General features: G+C 39.7%; 4 protein-coding genes and 1 non-coding gene across 7 annotated transcripts; 3 read left to right on the top strand and 2 right to left on the bottom strand.

The window, feature by feature from the left end:
* The first annotated feature begins 1,872 nt into the window (after window positions 1-1,872).
* LOC116261291 (cell division protein FtsY homolog, chloroplastic) lies at window positions 1,873-7,446 on the top strand. The gene is made up of 11 exons (XM_031639988.2): window positions 1,873-2,320; window positions 2,454-2,558; window positions 2,694-2,767; window positions 2,864-2,922; window positions 3,037-3,074; window positions 3,774-3,894; window positions 4,061-4,129; window positions 4,237-4,319; window positions 4,791-4,859; window positions 6,891-6,953; window positions 7,068-7,446. Exons 1-11 carry the CDS (start codon window positions 1,967-1,969, stop codon window positions 7,179-7,181), a joined length of 1,149 nt encoding a protein of 382 aa, XP_031495848.1. The 5' UTR covers window positions 1,873-1,966; the 3' UTR covers window positions 7,182-7,446.
* Window positions 7,447-7,871: 425 nt separating this feature from the next.
* Window positions 7,872-8,815, bottom strand: LOC116261060 (uncharacterized). Its single transcript, XM_031639663.2, has one exon. It carries the CDS (start codon window positions 8,725-8,727, stop codon window positions 8,137-8,139), a length of 591 nt encoding a protein of 196 aa, XP_031495523.1. The 5' UTR covers window positions 8,728-8,815; the 3' UTR covers window positions 7,872-8,136.
* A 431-nt stretch (window positions 8,816-9,246) lies between these two features.
* On the top strand, window positions 9,247-9,319 carry TRNAA-AGC (transfer RNA alanine (anticodon AGC)). Its single transcript has one exon. It is a non-coding gene; the product is annotated as a tRNA-Ala (tRNA).
* A 1,801-nt stretch (window positions 9,320-11,120) lies between these two features.
* Window positions 11,121-16,783, bottom strand: LOC116261356 (protein phosphatase inhibitor 2-like). 3 transcript variants are annotated; one of them, XM_031640080.2, is made up of 6 exons: window positions 16,259-16,783; window positions 15,368-15,575; window positions 15,138-15,247; window positions 14,865-15,038; window positions 11,501-11,754; window positions 11,121-11,348 (listed from the first exon to the last, which is right to left on the bottom strand). In XM_031640080.2, coding segments are annotated over exons 2-6 (636 nt in total). In that variant the 5' UTR covers window positions 15,370-15,575; window positions 16,259-16,783; the 3' UTR covers window positions 11,121-11,252. The 3 variants fall into 3 exon arrangements, with proteins under 3 accessions (XP_031495940.1, XP_031495937.1, XP_031495941.1); XM_031640077.2 differs by lacking the exon at window positions 15,368-15,575 and having other exon boundaries at window positions 16,259-16,782; XM_031640081.2 differs by lacking the exon at window positions 15,368-15,575 and having other exon boundaries at window positions 16,264-16,779.
* An 866-nt stretch (window positions 16,784-17,649) lies between these two features.
* LOC116260023 (60S ribosomal protein L10a-like) lies at window positions 17,650-20,788 on the top strand. Its single transcript, XM_031638084.2, has 4 exons — window positions 17,650-17,809; window positions 19,260-19,479; window positions 19,616-19,987; window positions 20,413-20,788. The coding sequence occupies exons 1-4, from the start codon at window positions 17,805-17,807 to the stop codon at window positions 20,464-20,466; spliced, it is 651 nt and encodes a 216-aa protein (XP_031493944.1). The 5' UTR covers window positions 17,650-17,804; the 3' UTR covers window positions 20,467-20,788.
* Window positions 20,789-22,523: the final 1,735 nt, after the last annotated feature.

Raw genomic sequence — 22,523 nt, 5'->3', positions numbered from 1 at the left:
AGCTTATGTCTTTCCATGTATTAACAAGGTCGATATCTGACCAATATGCACATATATATGATATGTTAGTTTGGGTGAGAGCCAACAATATGGTTTGGAAAAACAGAAAGGCAAGGGTTTCGTGGGGTGGGATCCAATTTAGAGGCGCAAATGAGGGCTTCACTTACCATGTTAATATGGACAAGTTCTGGAAGTGGGGTTTAGCTATCTGAATCGGATCCAAACTGTGGGCGAAGAAAGGAAAGGAAAGGATGAAGTCCCCGCCGCTGAAGTGAAGTTGCTTCCAGAAGGGCGATGCGGAATGAGGCCAAAGTGGGAGGTGGGGAGGCCACGGGTGGGCCTGATTTTGCAGACGATGGACTCCATCTCTCGGCCAGCTGTGCTGCTGCCACTTCCGAGCGCGCATCCTCTCATGTCCGGCCAACTTCGGTTAAAGCGGTGGGAAGCGCATGTCAGAGTGCTGGAAGCCGATTGCTCGAGCCCGAACTGGAGATGATGATGGCACAGACTCAGATCAGAATATTTGTATGCAGTTCAACAACTGAACCTCATGAGTCCAAATCAGGTACCCCGTTACATATAAATGTTGATGATCCATTTCGATTACTTCAAATCAAATTCGGTAAAGGCTGGACTCGATCTGGATCAGAACTCGACACGTTTCTAGCCTGGAGTTTTAGTTCTCTCTCACATGAAAAAAGAACTAACTCACATGACATCCACTGTGTTAACGAATGAAAGCAACCTTAATAGCTGATCGGAGCAGAGCAGGGACGTGTAGGTCATGGCATGTTCCAGCTCTCTCTTAGGCTACAAAAGTTCCAGCTCTCTCTGTCAAGCAGCTCGCCACCTGTCCAGAACCCCGGACACAAGAGAATGGAAAAGCTTTTCAACATCTTTTTCGAGCAGTAGAGTAGATTGATAACCTCCTCCTCCTCACTCGAAAGAACATTCACGCACCCGTAAAGTAAAATATTATTTTTTAATTTTTTTTTTGTATAAGATAAATAATTTTTAAAAAAATTTACATGTAAATTTAAAAAACAATTGAGGCCCCCTCTTGGCTCTGCTCATGCCCTTTCGTAAGTCATGAAAATTCTTCACAATTTTAGATCTAATACTAAACTTTCAGAATCTTAGAGATTGACATCAGACATCTAACCTGAGTTTTCTTCAAAAACGTCTAATATAGGCAAAAAGATAACATTCAATTAAAAAATCAGATCAAGTTCGGATTCCTATTTAGATTCGTTTTTTAACTAAACCTTCAGTCAAATTAACAAGCATCAATGCGGCCAGTTGCATTTTCCTATATGAAAGTCCATATATTTTGAAAATGGATCATGATGCAGTTTGGATTGGGTCGTGAATTTTAAAATCCAATTTAGATTTGGTTGTGAATTTAAGAGACAGATTATGATAAATTTGGATTTAGATTTAAATATCATATAATTTCCTTTCATTCATATTCCAATCCAAATTCAAATATATGAATATCTTGTAAATCAAATCTAGTAGAAGGTATATCCAGTTTGAGTCTGATCTAAGGGTGGTGAGGCAGGTTGATTTTAGATCTGATATGACACCTTAGGAAATCGTTCAAATGAACAAGCAGGTGGCTAAATTCGTATCTCAGCTGTCTTGGATCTCGATTGGACGATATCCAAACTTCTGAGTACGTTTTCCTACTGCCCCGCACAAACAACTAACAAGCAGGCTCTTAGAATTTATTGAAAAAAATGACCGCCAATGCTAATATCTTAAATCCCAACACGTTACATGTAAACTCTCCCAAGTATGCGCCCATCGCCAGGAAAAAGCAGACGGGGGAACGCCAATGTAATCGCCGACTAATTGGAGAACGACGTCCGAGGAATTGCCGATGAATTGAACATCATCCGTTCCCGGGCACAAGGGGAGCTCGTGGTTAGCTCGACAGATAGCAGAGCCAGAGGGGGCAACGACGATGGCGACCATCCAGCCGCCGGCGCTGTCCTCACTCAGCTCCTCTCAAAAACTAGAGAGGAAGCAGTTCCAGTCTCCATGCGCCTCTTTTCCTTTCCGTCTCCGTCGCACGAGCAGCTGCTGGCCGTCCGCCGTCGCTTCACCCCGGAGAATCGACGGATTCAGATGCTCCGCTGCGGCCGGGGCTGGGTTCTTCACTAGACTTGGCCGCCTTATCAAGGAGAAGGCGAAGAGCGACGTGGAGAAAATCTTCTCCGGCTTCTCGAAGACTAGAGACAACCTCGCCGTCATCGATGAGCTCCTCCTCTACTGGAACCTCGCCGACACCGATCGCGTTCTCGACGACCTCGAAGAGGTGCGCCCTCTTCTCCGACTAGGCTTGCAATTAAGGCTTCCGGTTCCTCATTCGTTGCTTTCTTCCTTCCTCCCTTTCACTCATTTGTAAAGGTTCACGAATTTTTCTAATGCCTGCAGTTGCTTTCTTTTAGGCGTTGCTGGTTTCCGATTTCGGGCCGAAAATCTCGATCAGAATAGTCGAAGGTCTGCGGAAAGACATATTATCGGGGAAGCTCAAGTCAGGAAGCGAGATTAAGGTATAGAGATCACGTAAAGAAAATATTGTTGCTGTTAGTGAGGTTAAGCATCACGATTGCTGCTAAAAACATAGGAGTTGAGTTGGGAAGTAATTTAGATTGGATTCGTCATAATTATTGCTTTTTTGTTGTCAGGACGCCCTGAAGAAGAGTGTGCTTGACTTGTTGACAAGCAAAGGAAAAAAGACGGACCTTCAATTAGGATACAGGTTTAGATGCTTGTTGAGTACTTGATTTTTGATCTGTTTCTTTTCCTGAAGTCCTTGTCCGGTATTGATCTTTTGTTTCATTATGGCATTTCTTAGGAGGCCGGGTGTGATCATGGTTGTTGGTGTCAATGGAGGAGGGAAGACGACGTCTCTGGGTATGATGCCGTGGACGCTGGTTTTTTGCTAGAATTCTACAGTAAGAAGTGAGCAGTTAGTATAGCTTTGACGACTCCTAACTCTACCTTCGTTTTGGCCGTTTAATTATGCAGGGAAGCTTGCTCACAGATTAAAGAAGGAAGGTGTAAAGGTCATATGATGCCCTTCTTCAGAAAATGAATCTACGTCCTGATATTTTAAATTTCATATTTGTGTTCCAGCATTATTTTGTAGAATAATTACTACAATAAGGGATATGTTGGAATCATACAGTGAGTGTTGGTGGATTTTGATGTCAGGAGATCTTAATGCGGCCAGCAGAACGCATTTAGAATTCATATTTGGATATTCTGACCTCTATGACATGTTCCCCATCAAAAGGATATGTTCTTTGCATAATGACTCTGTGCTGAATAAACATTATCAGTTCAAAGGAAATGTTGCAGTAGAAAAAGAAAAATTCAAAGACGTCAACATATGTTGCATTTTTATGTTAAAACTCTTAAGGGGGGAAAGTAAAAGAGAATGTGGTTGGTTCTCGATTCAAGTAATATTAATAGCATGTCGCTATACATTCAGCTTACATGTCGGTATAACCCATAATGACCAATCTCATGATATTTAATCATTTGCTTTGTGAGCTAATTAATTTAGCTCTGTTTTTCTTGGTTATAATCCTGAATATTTGTTGATTCTGTATGGAAATATTTCTCTCTAATGTGCTTCTTGTCAATGTGTAGGTGTTACAATGATCATTGCCAATGATAAACATGCGCTAAGAACTAATGTGACCTTTTGATCTTTAGATAATGTTGCGATATTTCTGAATACTGACTCATATTTGCTTTAGGTGCTAATGGCAGCAGGTGATACATTTCGAGCTGCTGCAACTGACCAACTGGAAGTTTGGGCTGAGAGGACTGGATCAGAGATAGTCATGGGTGAAGGAGAAAAGGTTAAAGCATCATCAGGTATGCAGATGAATTATGGTTATCGTTGAATTTTAATTACTGAAGTGAATTTGTAGACCTTCTGTTTTGTCTTTTCCTTTTAGAAACAGGGGAAAAACTCTGTATGACGTGTATTCAATATATCTTTATGCACCATATATGTTACTACTGAACTAGTTTTGGGCAGTTCTGGCTCAGGCTGTCAAGAAAGGGAAAGAGGAGGGTTTCGATGTTGTGCTATGTGACACTTCAGGACGTATGTACTGCAAAGTAGAGTTATTGTGCCTTTTCTTTGTGCGAATGATTCTTGCACGCATTAGGATGCTGGGATGAATTTCATCACTTAAACAATTGAATTCTCAGGTCTCCACACTAACTACAGCCTAATGGAAGAGTTGATCGCTTGCAAGAAGGCTGTCTCTAAAATTATCTCTGGTGCACCAAATGTATGTACCTTTAGTTTTTTCTTTTTAATATTATTCAGCAAATTTATGTTGTCAGAATTCCTTTATAGAATCTCATACTTGCAATAGCATACAGTTTATGGCTGTTGTATGACTAGATGACACAATGTCGATAAATTCTCTGGAAGTCTGTAATTGTAATGCTACTATCTTAGTCTAATAGACTCTGCTGGTTATCCTATGGGGTGGACAGATACCTAATATGGAGTGCCATTGGGTCGTCTGAGTTGTGACCATTGCAAGGTTGAAAAGGTAGTTGAGGACTTGATGCTATGCATGAATTAACTTGTCCACCTTATTGATCAGTTGGTTGGTTGATGGGCTTCCTTTAGTGGTTGAACAAGTTTGATGTGGCTCAACCTTAAATCTTCTTCGTCTCCCTTGTTACCTTCTAGTCTTGGCTTTTAATATTTGATATGGTATATGAGGCTACTAACCAGAAAATCATTACAGGAGATTTTGCTTGTATTGGATGGAACAACTGGTTTGAATATGCTGCCACAAGCAAGGGAATTCAATGAGGTACTGTCTCTAATTAGGTTTCATTTTCTAGACCACCAAGCGTGATGCCTCTGGATGATATGTACGTTGTTTTCCTTCTATTGTGGCACATTCTTAAAGTTTCTTTATTTGAAAGCGAAGTTTGAATATGTGATAGCTCAAGGTGAAAATGAAATTTATCACAATAACATCATGTGATAAATTTGCAGTACTGTTATGATATTATCTTGATAATTCAAAGTTGAAAAGAGCTCTTTTATTTTCAGTAAATTTCCTGCCAACAAAAAGGAAACATTTACGTCTTCCTAGCAATTGTCACCATATTATGGCATTAGTGATCTACGACCAAAACGTGCACTTCTCAGCCATACACAGACATACACATGTAATTGAGCATCAATATATTTTTGTATAAAACAGAATAAACAAGAAAAAATGTATTTCTCTATGTCTGGTATCTAGTTCTCTTACTTTGCCTCGCTCAGCTGTGTGTGGAAAAGAGTTTTGCCTGACCTTTCTTTGGAAAGGCCAGTAATGTTGGTAAGACACAATGTTGAAATTATACGTCCAGATCTGCAAACTAACTTTTCAACTTAGTGTGAAGACTTTTTTGCTCTTGGCGTAGGTACTAGAGACCACCACAATTTGTGAGAAATGCATATTCTAAACAAACAAAATGAACGACATTCAAATGGATGCATGCATGGAATTCTTATCAGAACATATTCCCTTAATTTTTTAAGACGATAGGATGGAGAATATTGTTCCATACAATGTAGATTGTTTATTCACTATGTTAGTTCTACTTAAAATAAAAACGAGTTGAGGCAGATGAATAGGAGCTAGGGATGAAGTAATTTATGTGGTTACTGACTTGGGAATATGACGACTCACTTAAGAAAGGGAGCTAGACACAGCAACTGACTGCCTTCTTCCTATGTTCACCATGAGATCAGATAAGGTAGGCTGGAACAGTGATCTACAGTGGTAATTATGATTGATTTTTTGTTATTGAATTCATCTCAGATCAGAGCACCTTAACATTATTGAAACATACAGGAAAGAAATATCTTCTATTAATAAAAAATAAAAAATTATTCTGGGATAATTCACCTACCGTTATAGTGAGGTTGATGTGGTTCTTCATAAAGACAAGAAAGTGAAGGCAGCTGATGGTAACCGGGTTATATCATGATGCCAACAAATTGTATTTTCTTTGCTGTTAGCGGTTGTCCATTTCAAAGGAAAACCATATTAAAAGTTCGAGTGGGTCTGGTGGTATTTGATATTTGTCCATTCTGACATTTATATATGGATGACAACTGTACATGCACTTAGTGGAACTTCACAGTTTCCCTTGTATCCATGTCAAGCAGTCAGCCCAGAGATTCCAGGTCAAGAGCAATATTGAGCTGTTGCAGACAGGCACTGTAACCTTGCCTGGCTTGGAGTTCAAAACTTGGATTGCACCATTGCAGTCTTTGATTAGATAAAAAGTTAAAAACGAGTTCAATGTTCAATTTTTTAGGTGTAGCATTTCAACACTTGTCTTCTAGGCAAGGATGGCGTCCGTTATTGTTTAATGATGTTTGAACATCCACACAAATGAAGTTTTGTGACATTGACAAGGTTTCATTTTTCTACTTCCTGCTCATCCAAACATTTAGCAAATGGTTCTATTGCTTCTTTGATTGACTAAGGCAGGCACCACTTATGTCCTGTGTCCTGAGGGTAGGTTATAGGCCATGTCATAAAAGGGATTTGCCTATTTTATGTGATAAAAGAAGACTAAGATTTGTTCCCTCAGCCTGTAAATTTCAAAACTTCCCATCTTGTGTTGCCCAACAAGGGGATAGCTGTTGATCATCCCTAAAAGTTCGTATGAGAAAGCTGACCACTCTCCAACTGCCGCAGAAGAGCATTTCTGCTTGACACTATATAAGCATTGGATTTATCATTTTTTCACATTGTATTGGTAATTCTTTTTATTCATTTTTCTGTTGTATGATACAAGTGTCTGTTTTAAAATTTCTAAGCATTCGACTGCTGCAGGTGGTTGGCATCACAGGTTTGATTCTGACTAAGCTTGATGGCTCTGCTCGAGGTGGCTGTGTGGTACGCCTTTTTATTAATTTAACTTTTTCATTCTTATAACATTACCAAGCATGTTCACAGCTTTTCGGCTGTCCATCGGCAACTCAAATCCCAAGTATCAACCGGTATTTTCAGGTCAGTGTGGTCGACGAACTAGGAATACCAGTAAAGTTCGTAGGCATTGGAGAGGGACTGGAAGATCTCCAGCCATTTGATGCAGAAGAATTTGTCAATGCCATATTCTCATGAGTCGTGACAGTTCAAGAGATAAGTCTTGCAGCCAATAGCAATTAGCAACCTCGCCAATCCGTGTACAGCGATCGTCTATCATAATTCTTGTCAATCTATTCGTTCTGTGTCTTATTCCCCCTTGGGCTGTATAACTATCCAGTTTCAGTTTTGTATTGTCATGATTTTGAACTCATCATGGCGGTTAATTAATGTTTAAGAGCAGAAAACCATGGACAACCCTGCCAATTTATAGGTTGAACTTTCTCAAGATGTTGTCCTTGCAGGGCCTGGCGTTCAGGAGTCATCCTTGTCAATGCAAAGTTTATTTTTAAACAAAACAGGATGATAATGCTGGTCGATTATATAACATGACTATCTTGATTTGTTAAAAAGATTCGTAATCAAATTGAATTCTTTTAGAAGGAACTTGCGGGAGGTATGCGAATTCCTTGGAAGCTTTATGAGAAACTCTAGGCCTTTGTGCGTTTCAAGTAAATTACATATTTTTTTTTAGGCTCCGTTATACTAGAATTAGCACAGTCTGATGAACCATGTGTTTCGGCTTTCTTTTTGAGATATAAGTGGTAAAATGGAAGACTTCTGCACTAAATATTGCATAAGCCTTCCCTTCATCTTCATCGGGGAATGGATAGCGAGGCGAAACTTAGCGATTTTGGGAATTGAGCCATTAACACTTGAATGCCAATATAAATAGTAAATCTCCAAAGTCCATTACCAAATGCACAAGTTTTGACGGTCCTTTCATCTGATCAGTTTCCACTATCATCAAGATTATGAAACCAAGATATTGTACCGAACGCCTAGCTACCAATTTCCGGAAAAGCCTTTCAGCTATTACTTTTCCATCACCAAGCTAGGAAAATCCTAGAATCACAGGGAAAGGGAGACGGACTTCATCCATCCAGGAAGCAAGAAGCAGCAAAATGGAAAGAAGACCTACATCTAGGGGCTCCTATTCTAGATTGGTATGACGTGACCTGATAACTTCAGGACTCTGTCCAAGCGCAGAAGCCAGTCGGAAAATCACCATCTCAAACAGGACAAACATGGCCCCCTCGTACAGACTACCCATAGGAAGCAGCCCGCCACCGCCACCGCCGCAGTCCTTCTGGTCATCGGCCATAGTCTGAGCAGGCAAGAACGCCACCCTATCCGCCAGGCGACTGGCGGAGCCCCCACGCTGGGCGGTGACCACTACGACGGTGGCACCGACTCGCTTGGCAGTCTGGCAGATGGCGTCGACGGTGGGGAACCCGCCCGGCCCGGCGCTGGCTATGAGGAGGTCCTTCGGGGAGACGGGCGGCGCAGACATGTCGCCGACGCAGTGAGTCCGCAGGCCCAGGTGGGCAAGGCGCATGCAGAGGGCCTTCATTATGAGGCCTTCGCGGCCGACGCCATGCACGATGATGCAGGCGTCCCTGGCCGCTACCGCTGCTATCTCCTCCACCAGCACGTCCAACGCCGCCTGGCTGGACGCAACAAACACACTGTTGATCTGATTGCAGATTCGCGCCGCCATTGCTGCTGCGGTGGTTTCCGCCATTCCGTTGCCTTCCGAGTTTCGAGGAGGAGAAAGGAACCGTATCCGTTGAGGCTCTCGATCGTTCTTATCCTCCGGCTTCTTTAACTATCCTCGCCTGCAGGCCACAACAAATATCGTCTTGAATAAAAATGTCCGACTTACGTATTCTTAGTGTCATTTGCTTCCAAGTCTACATGCATAGGCAATTTGTAGACAATTTCTACAGAAACAATAGTTATAATTCTTGATAAAGGTCATATTATTTTTTCCTCCTTAATTATTTAAAATGTGAAAATGGTTAATAATTTAGTTTTATACATCTACCATCAAAATTAAACATTTTATTTTAGGTAGAACATCTTGAAAACTTGACACAATGTTGGCGGTACATATCAGAGATCACAGGACATGTAAATCAGCTTGTTTTTAATGTGTAAACTACTCGCAAGGAGTAAAACGAAACAATCAAATAATTGAGTAAGACTTATTCTTCAAAGATTTTTTATATATAAAAAATATAAATAGTAAATAGCATAAATTGGGGATGTAGCTCAGATGGTAGAGCGCTCGCTTAGCATGCGAGAGGTACGGGGATCGATACCCCGCATCTCCACCTCTCTGCTCTTTCTTGCATATTATTTTTTCTTAATGCGTATAACAGACTACAGTTGTGGCTCTATGTATATAACGAACAGTATCAACGAGCTGACTGAAAGTTCCAAATTGTCATTCACAAAACCTCATATAACGATGGCGTATTTTTTCAATATTATCGGCATTGATTTGATTTCTGTAAGTGAAAGCGTAACAATCAACTTACAAATTATTTCTTTCAGTTGTACAAACAGGACCCAATGGTACTTATTCCTACTGCATTTAAAAATTGAAATCCCTTTGACTGGGTCACATAAAATACTGATAAGATAGAATTTTCGATCATGCTCTTTTTCTGCGATGAGCCTTGGAAGCAAGTGGAGGAAGCTAGTTTTCTACCTGGCATTAGGGAAACGTTGAATCTGATAGACCAAACTAAAAGATCACAGACTAGATTGAGATTTGTGTCTCCTAAGTCTACATGATTGAAATTTGTGACTTTGTCATGATTTCCTTGGTTATGTTCTATCAACGGCTTAAGAATTTTATATTCTTAAGTTGAAGGTGAAAACTCAACCACCAAGCTTACCAAGACAACACCACGGAATGCAACAACAGGACAAGGTTGGAGACTTTATCAGCGCCTTAAAAGTTCACATTCATCCCATCCTCCTCTTACCTGCTCACCACATATGGTGTTAAGGGCTTTGGAAGTTAGCAAATCTATAATCAAGCTGACAATTGAGTCCAACTTGCAAAGAAAAAGGTTAAAAATTTAAAACCAATGTGAACCACTCAGCCTACACAACTTGTTCAGCTCATCCAAGTCTTCCTAATGACTTAACCAGCCAACTCTGGATTTTTGTTTACGCAAGACCTGAATAGTACCTTGAAAGCTTGGTCGCCTTGCTCGAGTGCGCAGAAGCCACAAACCAGCTGCACTGCCCCAATTTTGGTAACTGAAGCACCTTTTTTTTAATAAAAAAGAAACCACTCTTGGAGCGAAAAGTCCAAGACTGACTGATTTTACCAGTCCTTCCTATAGTCACTTCCCAAGTTTAACCTCCAACACCTACCATCACCTCTCCAATAGTGTAAAACTCTACCTCCCCAAGAATCTTGACTCAGACAAGATGATATTCAAACAGTTACATTGAGATTTAAACCAAGCTACTTGTCAGCTACAAGATGGCACGTGTTTTCATGTACAATCAGTTATCAGAAATACAATCAATCTTGAGTCCACACCAAGTCCTTGTACGAATCCATGTTACGGTACCACTGTCAGTGTTCATCTGACATAGGCTGTTGTCATGGACCAGCTCGACAAGTGTCTGGGTTGGTTCGTTTTGGCCAAATATTAATTCAAATTAAACTCAGGGACAGTCCAGAAAGATTGTGAACCAAACCAGTGATGATTCGGTAGTTGGGAGAATTGGGCAGCATGTTTTTTTCATGAGTCCAGCTAGACTGAGCACAGAAAGGTTGAAGCCCTATAAAGGCCCAAAAAATGCCAGAACTGTCCAGGTTTTTGTGCAGTCCAATAGGCTCAACATTTCCAATTACACATCTTTCTGTAACCATTTCATTAAGAGATCGCACCTTACATTGATGTGCCGGCTTGTTATCCTCATTCCCCCACTCCACAGTTGCAGTAAGGAGGAACGATTACTTATATGTCCGTCCAGTCTTTGCTTGGAGATAATGCTTTCAGCTGTTGTTTGTGTGGTGCAGGTACAAGCTATGGGCGCAAAATGGTTCCAAATTCTATTATAACCCAAATCTTTGGAAATTTCATACACAGATCGAATAAATGCAGCTAAAAACCAAATTTTCATAGCCAAAATCTGATTGTTTACATCCCCAGTTGGAATCCCACCAGCAGTCAGTCGCAAAATGCGCAAGTCAGTTTTTCACATTACTAAAGAAGGATCAGCGCCGCCGGTTTATGCCTAGATGCTGTCTTTGTGAGACTCCATTCTATACAAACTTTTTTCCTTTTCTTCTGGCCTGCCACCACTATGGCAAGAATCGAGCGGACTATCAACCTGGAATGGAAGACCGGTTAATTTTACATCATCCAAAAAACTGCAATATTAAGATTATCATGAAAATATATACATTCGGACATTAAAGAACAGACTATATGTAATCAGCTAGCCAAAATAAAGAGGACCCCAAATGCAATAAGAAACCTTACTCTTCTGTAGTACCGCTCTCCACTATTTAGTTCGACTGGTTGGGCTGATTGTTTTGCCTCACTTCCTTCAATGTCTATTGCATTCATACCTCCGACTAAGGAAGACTCAGGGCTCTCTTCTTTCTTGTCCTTGGCAACATCATCAGCTTCGTCACTGAAAAGGCATCCTTTTTTCATCAGTTCTTTCATCTTTCGGTACTCGTCATAATGTGCTCTTCTGTGCTCCTTGAAATTCAATCTGCCCTGAGAAGTTTCTGAATATGTAATTTACAAAATAAGAGAAAGATATCAATGTTCTATCCAGATTAATAACATCTTTTAGAAAGCGGTGGAATTATGTCTGCTTGCATTACTTGAGATGACATATATGGAGACCAGAAAATATCAATTTAAGAAAGTTAAAAGCGATATTTTGGCTGCTGCCTAAGCAAATAAATGACTCCTCAGTGCTATAATCAGACACCTTTCGAAAAATGTTAAGAAAGAAGAAAGGACAAAATTAACTTCACACAGATAATTCGTAATGTGTTCTGCATGTGGGGATCAAAATAGCATTGAACTATTAAACTCAAACTAGCCAAATTCAACTTATTGAAACAACCATAATTAATGAAAATACAAATTATTTTAGGGGCCAATTTCACTTTTGAAGTTCCAATTTAGAAGCATCTTCTCTAGAATGGCAGTAAGATGGCGGTTCCTGGGTAACCTGGAGCTAGGGCAACAGTTGTACAACTCAGTCCACTACCCCTTAGTTCCTCTTTACCTGCAGGTAGGACTCACATTTCCTGTCAATTGTCAATCATCCTAGTGATTCAACACAACTTTTTAGGCTTAGTTGCCCCAACATGAACAAGAAACAAAAGACATGAAGAGACTGATATGATAGGCATCAAACTTACAACAATAGTCATCAAATCATGATTTCTGGTGTTCATAGCGCAGTTCTGGTGAGCAAGTCATTTTACTAGAACCCCTTATAAAAATGCTAGCTCTAGTTTCACAATCAGCAGATCAACCAGAATATTCAACATATTGTTTTATTTTCCGATATTTGCTTAATCTGCAGCCGGAATCCTTTGTTCTTGTGACAATGTTTTCCTTTTTTCCACCAGCTTCATGATTCTGAAACAACCTTTTCAAGTGGCAAAAAGTATCAAACACATTGAAAATTATGCTGCAAATATTGGACATGCAAAAGAATAGAAGAGTGGCCCTGGAAATCTAGGTGATACTAGTCAGTGCTTAGAAAGGGAAAACTAAAAAGCATTAGAACAAAAAGGAAGACTATCTGAATTTTCCAAGTCCAAGAATGATTTGCTATCACCCTCGACTGTACTATAGGAATTTTTCTTTTTGTAACTAGAAAAATATTTCATCCAGAAGTGGCTGAGAGAAAAGCATGTGAAAATGGAAATAGACTAACTGAAAGAAACAAAGCTTTCACAAGATAAATATGGTATATAAGAGAAAAAAAAATCAGTGCCTTTCTTTGTGGTATTATTCCAGATAGAACAAAGAAGAAAATACATGTGCTAGAGGGAGATAATCAACAATAGTCATCCCTTTGACAGTACAAGAAAAGCATGATAATAAGAAATTAAGTCCTATGCAAAAGTTATTGTAAAAGGTGTCAATTATGTGTCCCCTAATCTGATCTTCAAATTTCCATTTTCAGAACTTTTGTCTTTTCAGAATTCATTTGTGAAGGTTTTCTATATGCTGAGTCACTAATTCATAAAGACTATTCAGATTTTGGCTACTAGGATTGACAGGCAACACAATGCAATTGAGAATACTATGGATAAGCCTATTAAGATTGGAAAATAACAATTGACATTAGCCTGTCAGGCTATCAAGAGGGAAATGCTAAATAGGGGTCGTTTGGCTGCATGCTGAAAACAGCGTTTTAGAGGTAAAACACCATTTTGCCTCCAAAACATTGTTTTCAGCATGTTTGGGTGACGCCAAAACAGTGTTTCATTAAAACAAGGTTTTTTTAAAACATTGTTTTGCCTTGTGAATGAAAAGCCCGCATCCCCGCGTGCCACCTCCCCCCCCACCCCCCTCCCCACAAAAAAAAAAGAGAGAGAAAAAAAGGTTTCTCACTCAAAAACGAGGTTTTGTTGCTGCAAGTTTTCTTTGTTGTTGGATGAAATGGGCAGAGGACGTCCCACTTGAACATAAACACATTGTTGATAGTGGCGGTTCAACCAGGTTTCACTAGGCTTTCTCATCCATGATCCTTGATCCTAAAATCAAAATGTGAGGAAAAAATAATAAGCAAGTGTAGGCGACAAGAACGAACCCTGAAGCAATCTGTTGAATGAGGTTCGCTAGGTAGAGCTCGTGAATCGATTGTAAACTCATGACTTGCTTCTTTTACAACAAAGAAGAAATTGATTTCATATTGTCCATCATATTCGTTTCTTTTGTTAGAAATCCAATTGTCTCCTCTCTGTCTTGAAGAGCCTTTCTTTCAAGTACTAATGACATGTTAATTAATACTTCAGTTCTTATAAAAATATAAAGACAAATATGTTTATTTCGTAACAGTAAATTAACTACCATTCAGCTGAAATCAGTTTTTGAAGGCACCTTCTAATTTTTTGTCATCCAAACAAAAACCAGGTTTTCAAAAGTCAAAACCTGGTTTTTGTGGTAGTACACAAACCAGGTTTTCAAAACTCAATAAAAAAAATTAGTTTTCACAAAACCAGGTTTTCACATAACCCATTTTTCAAGATGTCATCCAAATGCTGCCTGAAAGAGATTGTAAATCCAGGATTGAGGAATACTTTCTCCTTATAACTGGACTTAAAAGTTTAATGGAATAAGTCTATGCTTCTCATTCTTCTTCTATCTCATTTCCTGTTCCCCCTTTCCCCAACACACAATCAAATATATGCATCAAACGTCAAACAGTCTAAATAAGTTGGAAAAAAACAAACCAAGGTTTAAAATTTGTGTTCTTTAATTCTCTGTGATGGAGGATGGTGATTCTGATTCAGCAGAGTAAGGAAAAGCTTCAGAAAGGTACAAAACTATTTGAATTTTTTAATACCCAATGCCTCCTATATTCTGCTGAAGTCTCAAGAACAAGAGAAGCCATAAAGAGCCCTTCACAAAGAATTTCCAAGTTCGAAGCATTAAGAATTAGCCCAGGATATTAAATCATGGAAATCTACTCCTAGTTCTGAAGTTAAATCCCTACATACTGAAATAACAAGCACTTGAGAGTGTCCATTGTAAGCTGCATCTTAGCAATTCTAGATTGTGAATGTTTGCTTTGTAGAACTAAAAGCAACAAGGTAGAGCATTAAGCAGTGAACTTTGGTTCATGAACTGTAATTGAGAGAACAACCTTCATCATCTTGCTCCATGGCATCTGACTCATCCTCAGAGGATGTCCAACCCCCAACTTTCCTAGACTGGTGAGTACTTGAGGAAGCAACATCACTGAAAGCAGACCAAATTGCATCCACCTGAATAGGGCAACCTATTCTTTCCTCGCCACCATGTATTGGTGACACAGAACCTGCAGAAGTTTACTCTAATTGTTAGCTTTCTTCAGGACCTTATGCATTAAGGTAATGTAAACAGGACATTCGGGAAAAGATATCTATAACTTACTCACCATCATCAACCATGGGATGGTATGGAGTCTTGGGCTCATCAATTTTTTGCCTTATTGGTTTGTTGGATTCTATTTCTATTAAGTTACCCTCATCCCACACCACACGACCCCTGGCACCAAATGAAATTTAGCAATCTGACGAAGACATGGACATAAAAAAGTGGAAGGAAAACGGAGGCAGCACCATTGAAATCATAATGACAACAAAGGGAAAACCAAAAGAATAGTACATTGAACTGTGAATGGCCACAAGACAACTTTCTTTGCAGATTATGATTCCTTCGTCACACTTCCCCTACAATAGAAAATTCTCACAACTAGCCATGGACGCTAACCAACTCCAGCATACAGTTCAATGGATCCGCTTATCCATACGAAGGCCAACAAATGCATCTATGAGTATTGAACTGAACGTACCCATATCAACCCAGCTATTTTCTGCAAACGAGCGCATTCAAATTTCAAACAGCCATATAGTCTTATGCCACATAAAGAAATTGAGACTAACTAAAGGATTTTGCTTGCAGTTTAGACTTGCCACCTCCTTCTTGAATTGTAACTGCCACAATTTTTTTTTTTAGAAGCACTACCTATATAGTCTATAGACAAATTCAATCCCAAGCAATCATCGTCCAAGATTCAGTTTTTTATCTTGTCCACGTGCACTGCTTCTTTCTTTCTCTTCCAAAAATAGTCCAAAGCCAGTATTATACTAGGAGCATACAACTCTTCAAAGCTACCCAAACTGCAATCAACAAATTAACACGGGGACTGTCCAAATTATAAAAATCAGCCCAAGGAAAAAGAAGTAAGACAAGAAAATGACACGCATAAAACAATATATCCTCCGCAAGAGGCTAGGGTATTGAGAACCTAATTCTCCTTTTGGTGTACCACCCTATGAGTATACAACATTAAAGCGACCACATTGATAAGCGGATGCCAGAAACAACACAAAAACAGATTGTGTTTTCCCTTTTCCAGCATCACAAGGCCAATTAATCACGCCAAAAAAAAAAAAAAACACAGACAGTATTTCAACAACAGGAGCGGCACCCTTTTTACACACGCGCGACGCAAGTAGATAGATAGATAGAGAGAGAGAGAGAGAGAGAGAGCACCTGACCCTTGACCCACGGCTCTTCTTCATCCGTAAACCTCTCCGAGTTTCTTCTTCTTTTATGAATTTCTCTCCGTAATTGGGGGGGAGAAGGGAAACCTGAAGAAGGGAGAAGACGATGGAAACTTATGCCTCAAGATTCTCTTCTTTGGCGTGGTGAAGGGGTTGAGAGATGGAGAGACTTCCCACTTCATACGTCCGACCGCGACATCCCTGAGAGCGCCTGATAGCTCTTATAGGACAACGCGGGGAAGACTTCGCATGCGACACTCTGTACGTGATATCACAGTTGGGGACCAGATTTGCAATTCCATTAGTCAGAGGTGATATCACTGGTCGGCGATGATTAATCTTGTCGCAAAGCACAGGCGAGGTCGGGCTCCCGACAATGATGTCCGGAACACCACATCCTTCTCTTGTTGTTGTTCTTCTCTCTGGAAGCCACGATTTGGATCGATACTCGAGCACATGGCATGGTTCCTCGACTCTCAGCTCCACCGCAGGCAGCACCTGCGCGCCAACCACCATCGTTGCCTTGGCCGAACAACTCGCACCCTCAGTTGATTGCGCCCAATTCAACTTAGAGCTCCAAACGGGTTTGGCTCATCGGCTCTAGTCACTCGCGGTAGGAACGGCTTTTGGCGCACCGGCTCCGGTCAAGGAAGTGGCTTTCAATTTTTATACTGTCAGGTAAACGACAACGTTTGCATCTTTGCAAAGTTTCTAAATTAATCTAAATCTTAATATCACAAGTTTCTTTTTCACTAAAAGCAGAATTATTATGATTCCAAGGACATCTTAATGTTCTTGATTTGATTTGATTTTCATGGGTATTACTCTTTTAAAATGCAAATACTTGAGTTAAAAAGTGTACTATAATCAGAAAAATGTACTATAAACAGCTCAATCCATAAGCGTGGCCTTTCCTTTATATTTTCTTATCGAAAATCGTTTGAGGTTATTGGATAATTTGGAGTATCTGCCACTACCCATTTTCCTTTGAAAAAAAAAATTAACACAAATGTTTTAAACTATTTCATAAATAAAAACTGCAGATCCGTATGGCCGGGAATCGTTTTGTTTTCCTGCCGAAAGGAGACAGACATTGACAACGTTTGAGTCCAATTTTGCTTGGGTGCAGATGGACCCGGATCTAGATCTGAATTGAATTCAAAAGCTCCATGGTCAGCTACGGGTCGAACCTTTACATGGTCCGAGCCGTTTTATGGACAAGAAGACGAAGATCAACCGTCCGATGACAAAATCCAACGGATCAGATTTCTCTCCTTCTTGCGCATCATAATTATTGGTCCCACCAATCTTTGGAACTGTACGGTCTAGATGACGAACTCATGTGGAGTATATGGGTGCGGCTTTCTTCTCTCCGTCTCCCGTCCACTCTTTAGGGTTTTGGCGCTAGAAAGGGTGGCGGGATTGCGGCTGCGTTCTCTCTTTTTTCTCGCCCTCTGCTCCGTTGTTGCTGGGCTGTCTTTCCTTCCCGTTTGATCAGGGACTGAACTAAGGATTATTGTGCTGAAGCCGCCAAGATGAGGTATTCTGATTTCCTTTCTCCACTTTTTCGTCGTTACAGGTGTTTGCTTGCGTTTGTACGCGTTATTTTCACCTGGAAATGCTTTTGGATCTTGCGTATGTTTTTGAAGATCTTATCACCTATTAATCAACAGCACTGTCAAGTGCCCAAGTGGTGAATGAACCTCTAACATATGGATCAAGTACTTTGTTGAATTGCACTAGTATTGTGAGGATAATATTGGTATGGTATGATAAATGTTTGTTTTCTCTGGATCGGGTGGGAGAAGTTTAGTTGCCGTGAAATCTATTGAGACGGGCGTTTTGACCTTTCCAAAATTTTAATGATAGCATCCCTATGTCACCCAGTTCAGGGCAATATCTTTTTTTTTTTGTTATCCTTGTTAGTGCACGTTCACGGTTAATTGGAGAAGCGATGCGCTCACCTTTGAAACTTGTTACAGCATATCATGATTTCCTTAACAATTCGTGTGCAACTATGGTTTAGGATCTTAGGTCATTGGCAAATGAGTTTTAACCATGAATGTAGCTTATGTGCTTGTCGGTTTTTTGTTTTCTAATGAACGTTATGCTGACTCACGTTGATATTTATGCTCATGTATGAACTACCTCTGGTGGGATGCTATCCCTGGCTGTTCACCAAGACGATAGCATTTTTGAGCTGCCTCAGGTTGTTATTGTTGAGATATTAATTTCGTAAGAACATCATAATATTCTTTCAATAACATAATGACTTTCGCAGTGGGTTTTTTCCAAAGCATTTAATTGTGTGCTTTCTATTCTTGGTGCTTTTTGTTTAACACTTTAGAACGGTGGACTGGTTCTTTGTATTCTGCAAGACAGATGCTAAGAAGCGTGTTATTTAATTTTGGTATTATTTTTTACATTTACAATTTTCAGAAAGTCTGAAGTGTCATAAAGTTTCTCACAAAAAGAAATCACTTTTAAGTAACATTACATGAAATTGGCTAAGAATAATATTGGTAATTATCCCGTTTGAATAGTGCTCTTGGTATTTTTTTTTTTTTCCTTTTTCTAATCCCAGGTAAGTGTGCACATGCCATTATAGGATCTAATTACTGGAGATCTGCAAGTCAGAATACAACTGCCAGCCAGTTGAATATGCCTCAGTATCGTGAGGCCCATAGAATCCATGCTTGAAATTTAGATTTACATCATCATATGAATTGGTGTATTGTTCTTACACATACATCCGCTGTCGCATCATATGCATTGAACCTCTGGTAAATTTTTTGGATGGCTACCATACTTCATCCGTGATTGCTTGCTTGGCATCCTTGCATGCCTCCACCTTTATCCTTCAAGTATATGATGCTTTCTTGGTTTTAGTAGGCTATCTTTGTATATTCTGAATTTCCTAAATTGTTAAGTGGACAAAGCATAGTAAACATAAGGTGTATAATTTGTCTTCTTGATTTAATAATTTGCAGCAAGCTCCAGAGTGATGCATTAAGAGAAGCTATTACCCAGGTGGTTGGTGAATCAAGAGATAAGAAACGCAAGTTTACTGAAACAATTGAACTTCAGATTGGTTTGAAAAATTATGATCCACAGAAGGACAAACGTTTCAGTGGCTCCGTTAAGCTACCTCATATTCCTCGCCCAAAAATGAAAGTTTGCATGCTTGGTGATGCTCAGCATGTTGAGGAGGTACACTGAATGATGATCTTCTAGTATGTCTTTTTAACTAAACTTGTTTTTGATAATATGGACTTGGTATATTGCACATTATTGTAGACATTTAGTCAAATCTGCTTATATGTTTGTAGTACGCGATTTTGTTCAGGCAGAGAAGATAGGGTTGGAGTACATGGATGTTGAAGGTTTGAAGAAGATGAACAAGAACAAGAAGTTGGTGAAAAAGCTCGCGAAAAAGTTTCATGCTTTTCTTGCATCAGAAGCCATCATTAAACAGATACCCAGGCTCCTTGGTCCAGGTCTTAACAAGGCTGGGAAGTTTCCAACTCTTGTTTCGCACCAGGAGTCACTTGAGTCAAAAGTAAATGAAACCAAAGCAATGGTTAAATTCCAGCTTAAGAAGGTGCTGTGCATGGGAGTTGCTGTCGGGAATTGTTCCATGGAGGAGAAGCAGATCTTCCAGAATGTACAGCTTAGCGTCAACTTTCTTGTTTCATTGTTGAAGAAGAACTGGCAAAATGTAAGGCTATGGTATATTTGTTTTTCTTTTGTTTTTTCACTCTTGTTTGTTGTGTTGTCTTTACACATTATAAACTAAAAGTGTTCATTAATGCACCAAAATGTTGACATTGCTTCAGCTTTTCTGCAGTCCTATGAATTAACTCTGTCATCATTGTTGCATCATTTGTGGATGTCTTATTGCTGTCATTTTTCTATTCAACACTGTTAGTACTTACAAATTGCAGTCGTGAATTGCATCCTTTCTTTGGCCATTCACAAGATCTAGAAATTGATGATCATATTAACTAATGCATGCACTGTTCTCTCTCATGTACTTTCCTTGTCTGCCCCACTAAATAGTGCTGATCCTTTTTGCTAAAGCTGCTTCTAGGATCCTTTATTTTTCACAGGAACTAAACTATATTCCTTTTTCTGGCCAATCAGGTGAGGTGCTTGTACCTGAAGAGTACCATGGGGAGGGCGATCAGAGTATTCTGAGTGTTGGGCTGTTTCTGCTGTTTAATTATGTTGGTGTGCAAAGAAAATATCGACCAGTGACTAGTAGAAGTCGCTGTCTAGTTTTTCCCTTTTCTTTCCTTTTTTTGTCTCCAGCCCCTTCTCTCTTTCTTACACTTCTCTCTTTCTTACACAGTAGGTCAATTGTTTGCTTTGCTATCCTTCTTTCAAGTGATTTTTCTTTGTATGGTGGATTATGTGAGTAGCTTAAATATCTTTTATATTGGATGAGTCAAAATGGATCTGAGCGCCTTGTTTCGGCATTATTGAGATGATATTTGCAAGATGTTGAAATTTTGTATTACTGTTTGCTGCAACTATGTGTTTCTCAAGTCCTGCTGATTATCGTCAGAAAAAGGATGACCAGAACTCTGTCGGCCTGGTTAGGCTTGGTCTTGCGACCTTCAGGTTGTTGGAGGTTAGAAGGTCAAGGGACGGTGTGCTTTCCTTGCCATAATTTTTCATGAGTCCGGGTAACTTCATCGAGCAGATTGTGGGGTCAAAAGAACGTCTTTTTTGTTCCCTCTCATTCAATTGCTTGCGACTGTCACGGTCTGGTCTGATGCCGTCCAATTTGATTAAGCGGATTGCTTTGGTTGCCCCTGATGTGTTAGTGTTCTGCGGAATTGGAAAGCCACCTAGACACTCTTTATGCCCAATCGTTCCAGTTAACGCTTGCATCATCTGTCTTATAGTAAGGGAAGAGGTTCTTACCAGTTGGGCTATCGCGATTCCTTTTAGAAAACAAAAAAACTGTTCTAATGGAAAGACTGGCCTTTATACTATTGATAGTGAACTTGATCAGTCATATTTCATTGCTGTTTGGGCGAAAACAGTATGCGACTGGCTGAGAATCAGAGTGCAAGCGCTTTCCCTCTCCTAACCATGCACATGATCTTCATTATTAAAAGAACAAGTGACTTTATGGGGAGAGCAGAAAGGGATAATGTGGAACGGGTCATTAAATCGAAGGCACATGATAGGTCTTGGAAGCACGCCTTGGTGTGCAAGGAAAAGAAGACGGCCCCCTTTCTTTTCTTTGTGAAGAAATGCCAAACTCCCAATCAACCCTCTCCTTTAGTTGGATCCAGTAATAGCTTTCTCGAAAGACCAGTTGTTCTAATTAAAACAAACAGCATTCATGTGATCTGCGTCTTGATTTGACAAGACTCAGCCTTTCAATCATGCTTTGTCATGTAAAGCGATCAAATTTGCCATCTTTTGTATATAAATATGATTTGAAAGGTTTCCAGCAATGGACTCCGACCACGGTCAGTCCACCTAAAGTACGTTGTTTGTTCTTCTATAAAATGTGCTGTCACTTTATAAAACATCTATCGCACTACCAAGATTAGATTAAAATTAGAAGGCCAAACTCCAAAGATAATCTTACTTGGTGGTATAAATCTTAGCCATGAAGACCACTCCCGTGTGGGACGAAGCCTATCGAGATGGAAATAACCATTAAAGTATATATCCACCAAGATGTTCCGACTTTAAATACAAAACTTAAATCAGGATGCGTAAACTGTAAATGCAAAATAAACAAAGCTGAAAAAAGGCAAAGAATTTGCATTTTTGATTAGTTTAAGCTTTTATGTGGATGGTTCGCGCCCTATAATATACAAAAGTAGCTTTCAATAAATTAAACAGTGGCGTATATTGGGATGAAAAGGCGATTATTTTTTGAATCAAAAGTCATGTCACTTTTAAGGTGACCTTGTTAGTTCAACCTTAATCGTATACAGGCACACCAAGAAGTTGAGGATTAAAATGTTCTCCATCATTCCTCCTTAAAAAAATCAACAAAACCATTCAAATTCTGGTGCATACATTAGTAAAGAACCCTTTTTTAGCACTAAAAGTGCATGGTATTGGATGAGTACTAGTAGCCATATGTTATCACTTTTAGCTGGATGCTTTGAAGTAAAATAATAGCCTAGTGGAAGATGATTAACCAGTTCCTCTCTCTCTCTCTCTCTCTCTTTATATATATATATATATATATCTTAAAAGTTATTGATTATGATTGGAAGATG

Source organism: Nymphaea colorata, chromosome 9 (assembly GCF_008831285.2).
Source record: "Nymphaea colorata isolate Beijing-Zhang1983 chromosome 9, ASM883128v2, whole genome shotgun sequence".
NCBI lineage: Eukaryota > Viridiplantae > Streptophyta > Magnoliopsida > Nymphaeales > Nymphaeaceae > Nymphaea > Nymphaea colorata.
This window is presented reverse-complemented; position numbering and strand designations above follow the sequence as displayed.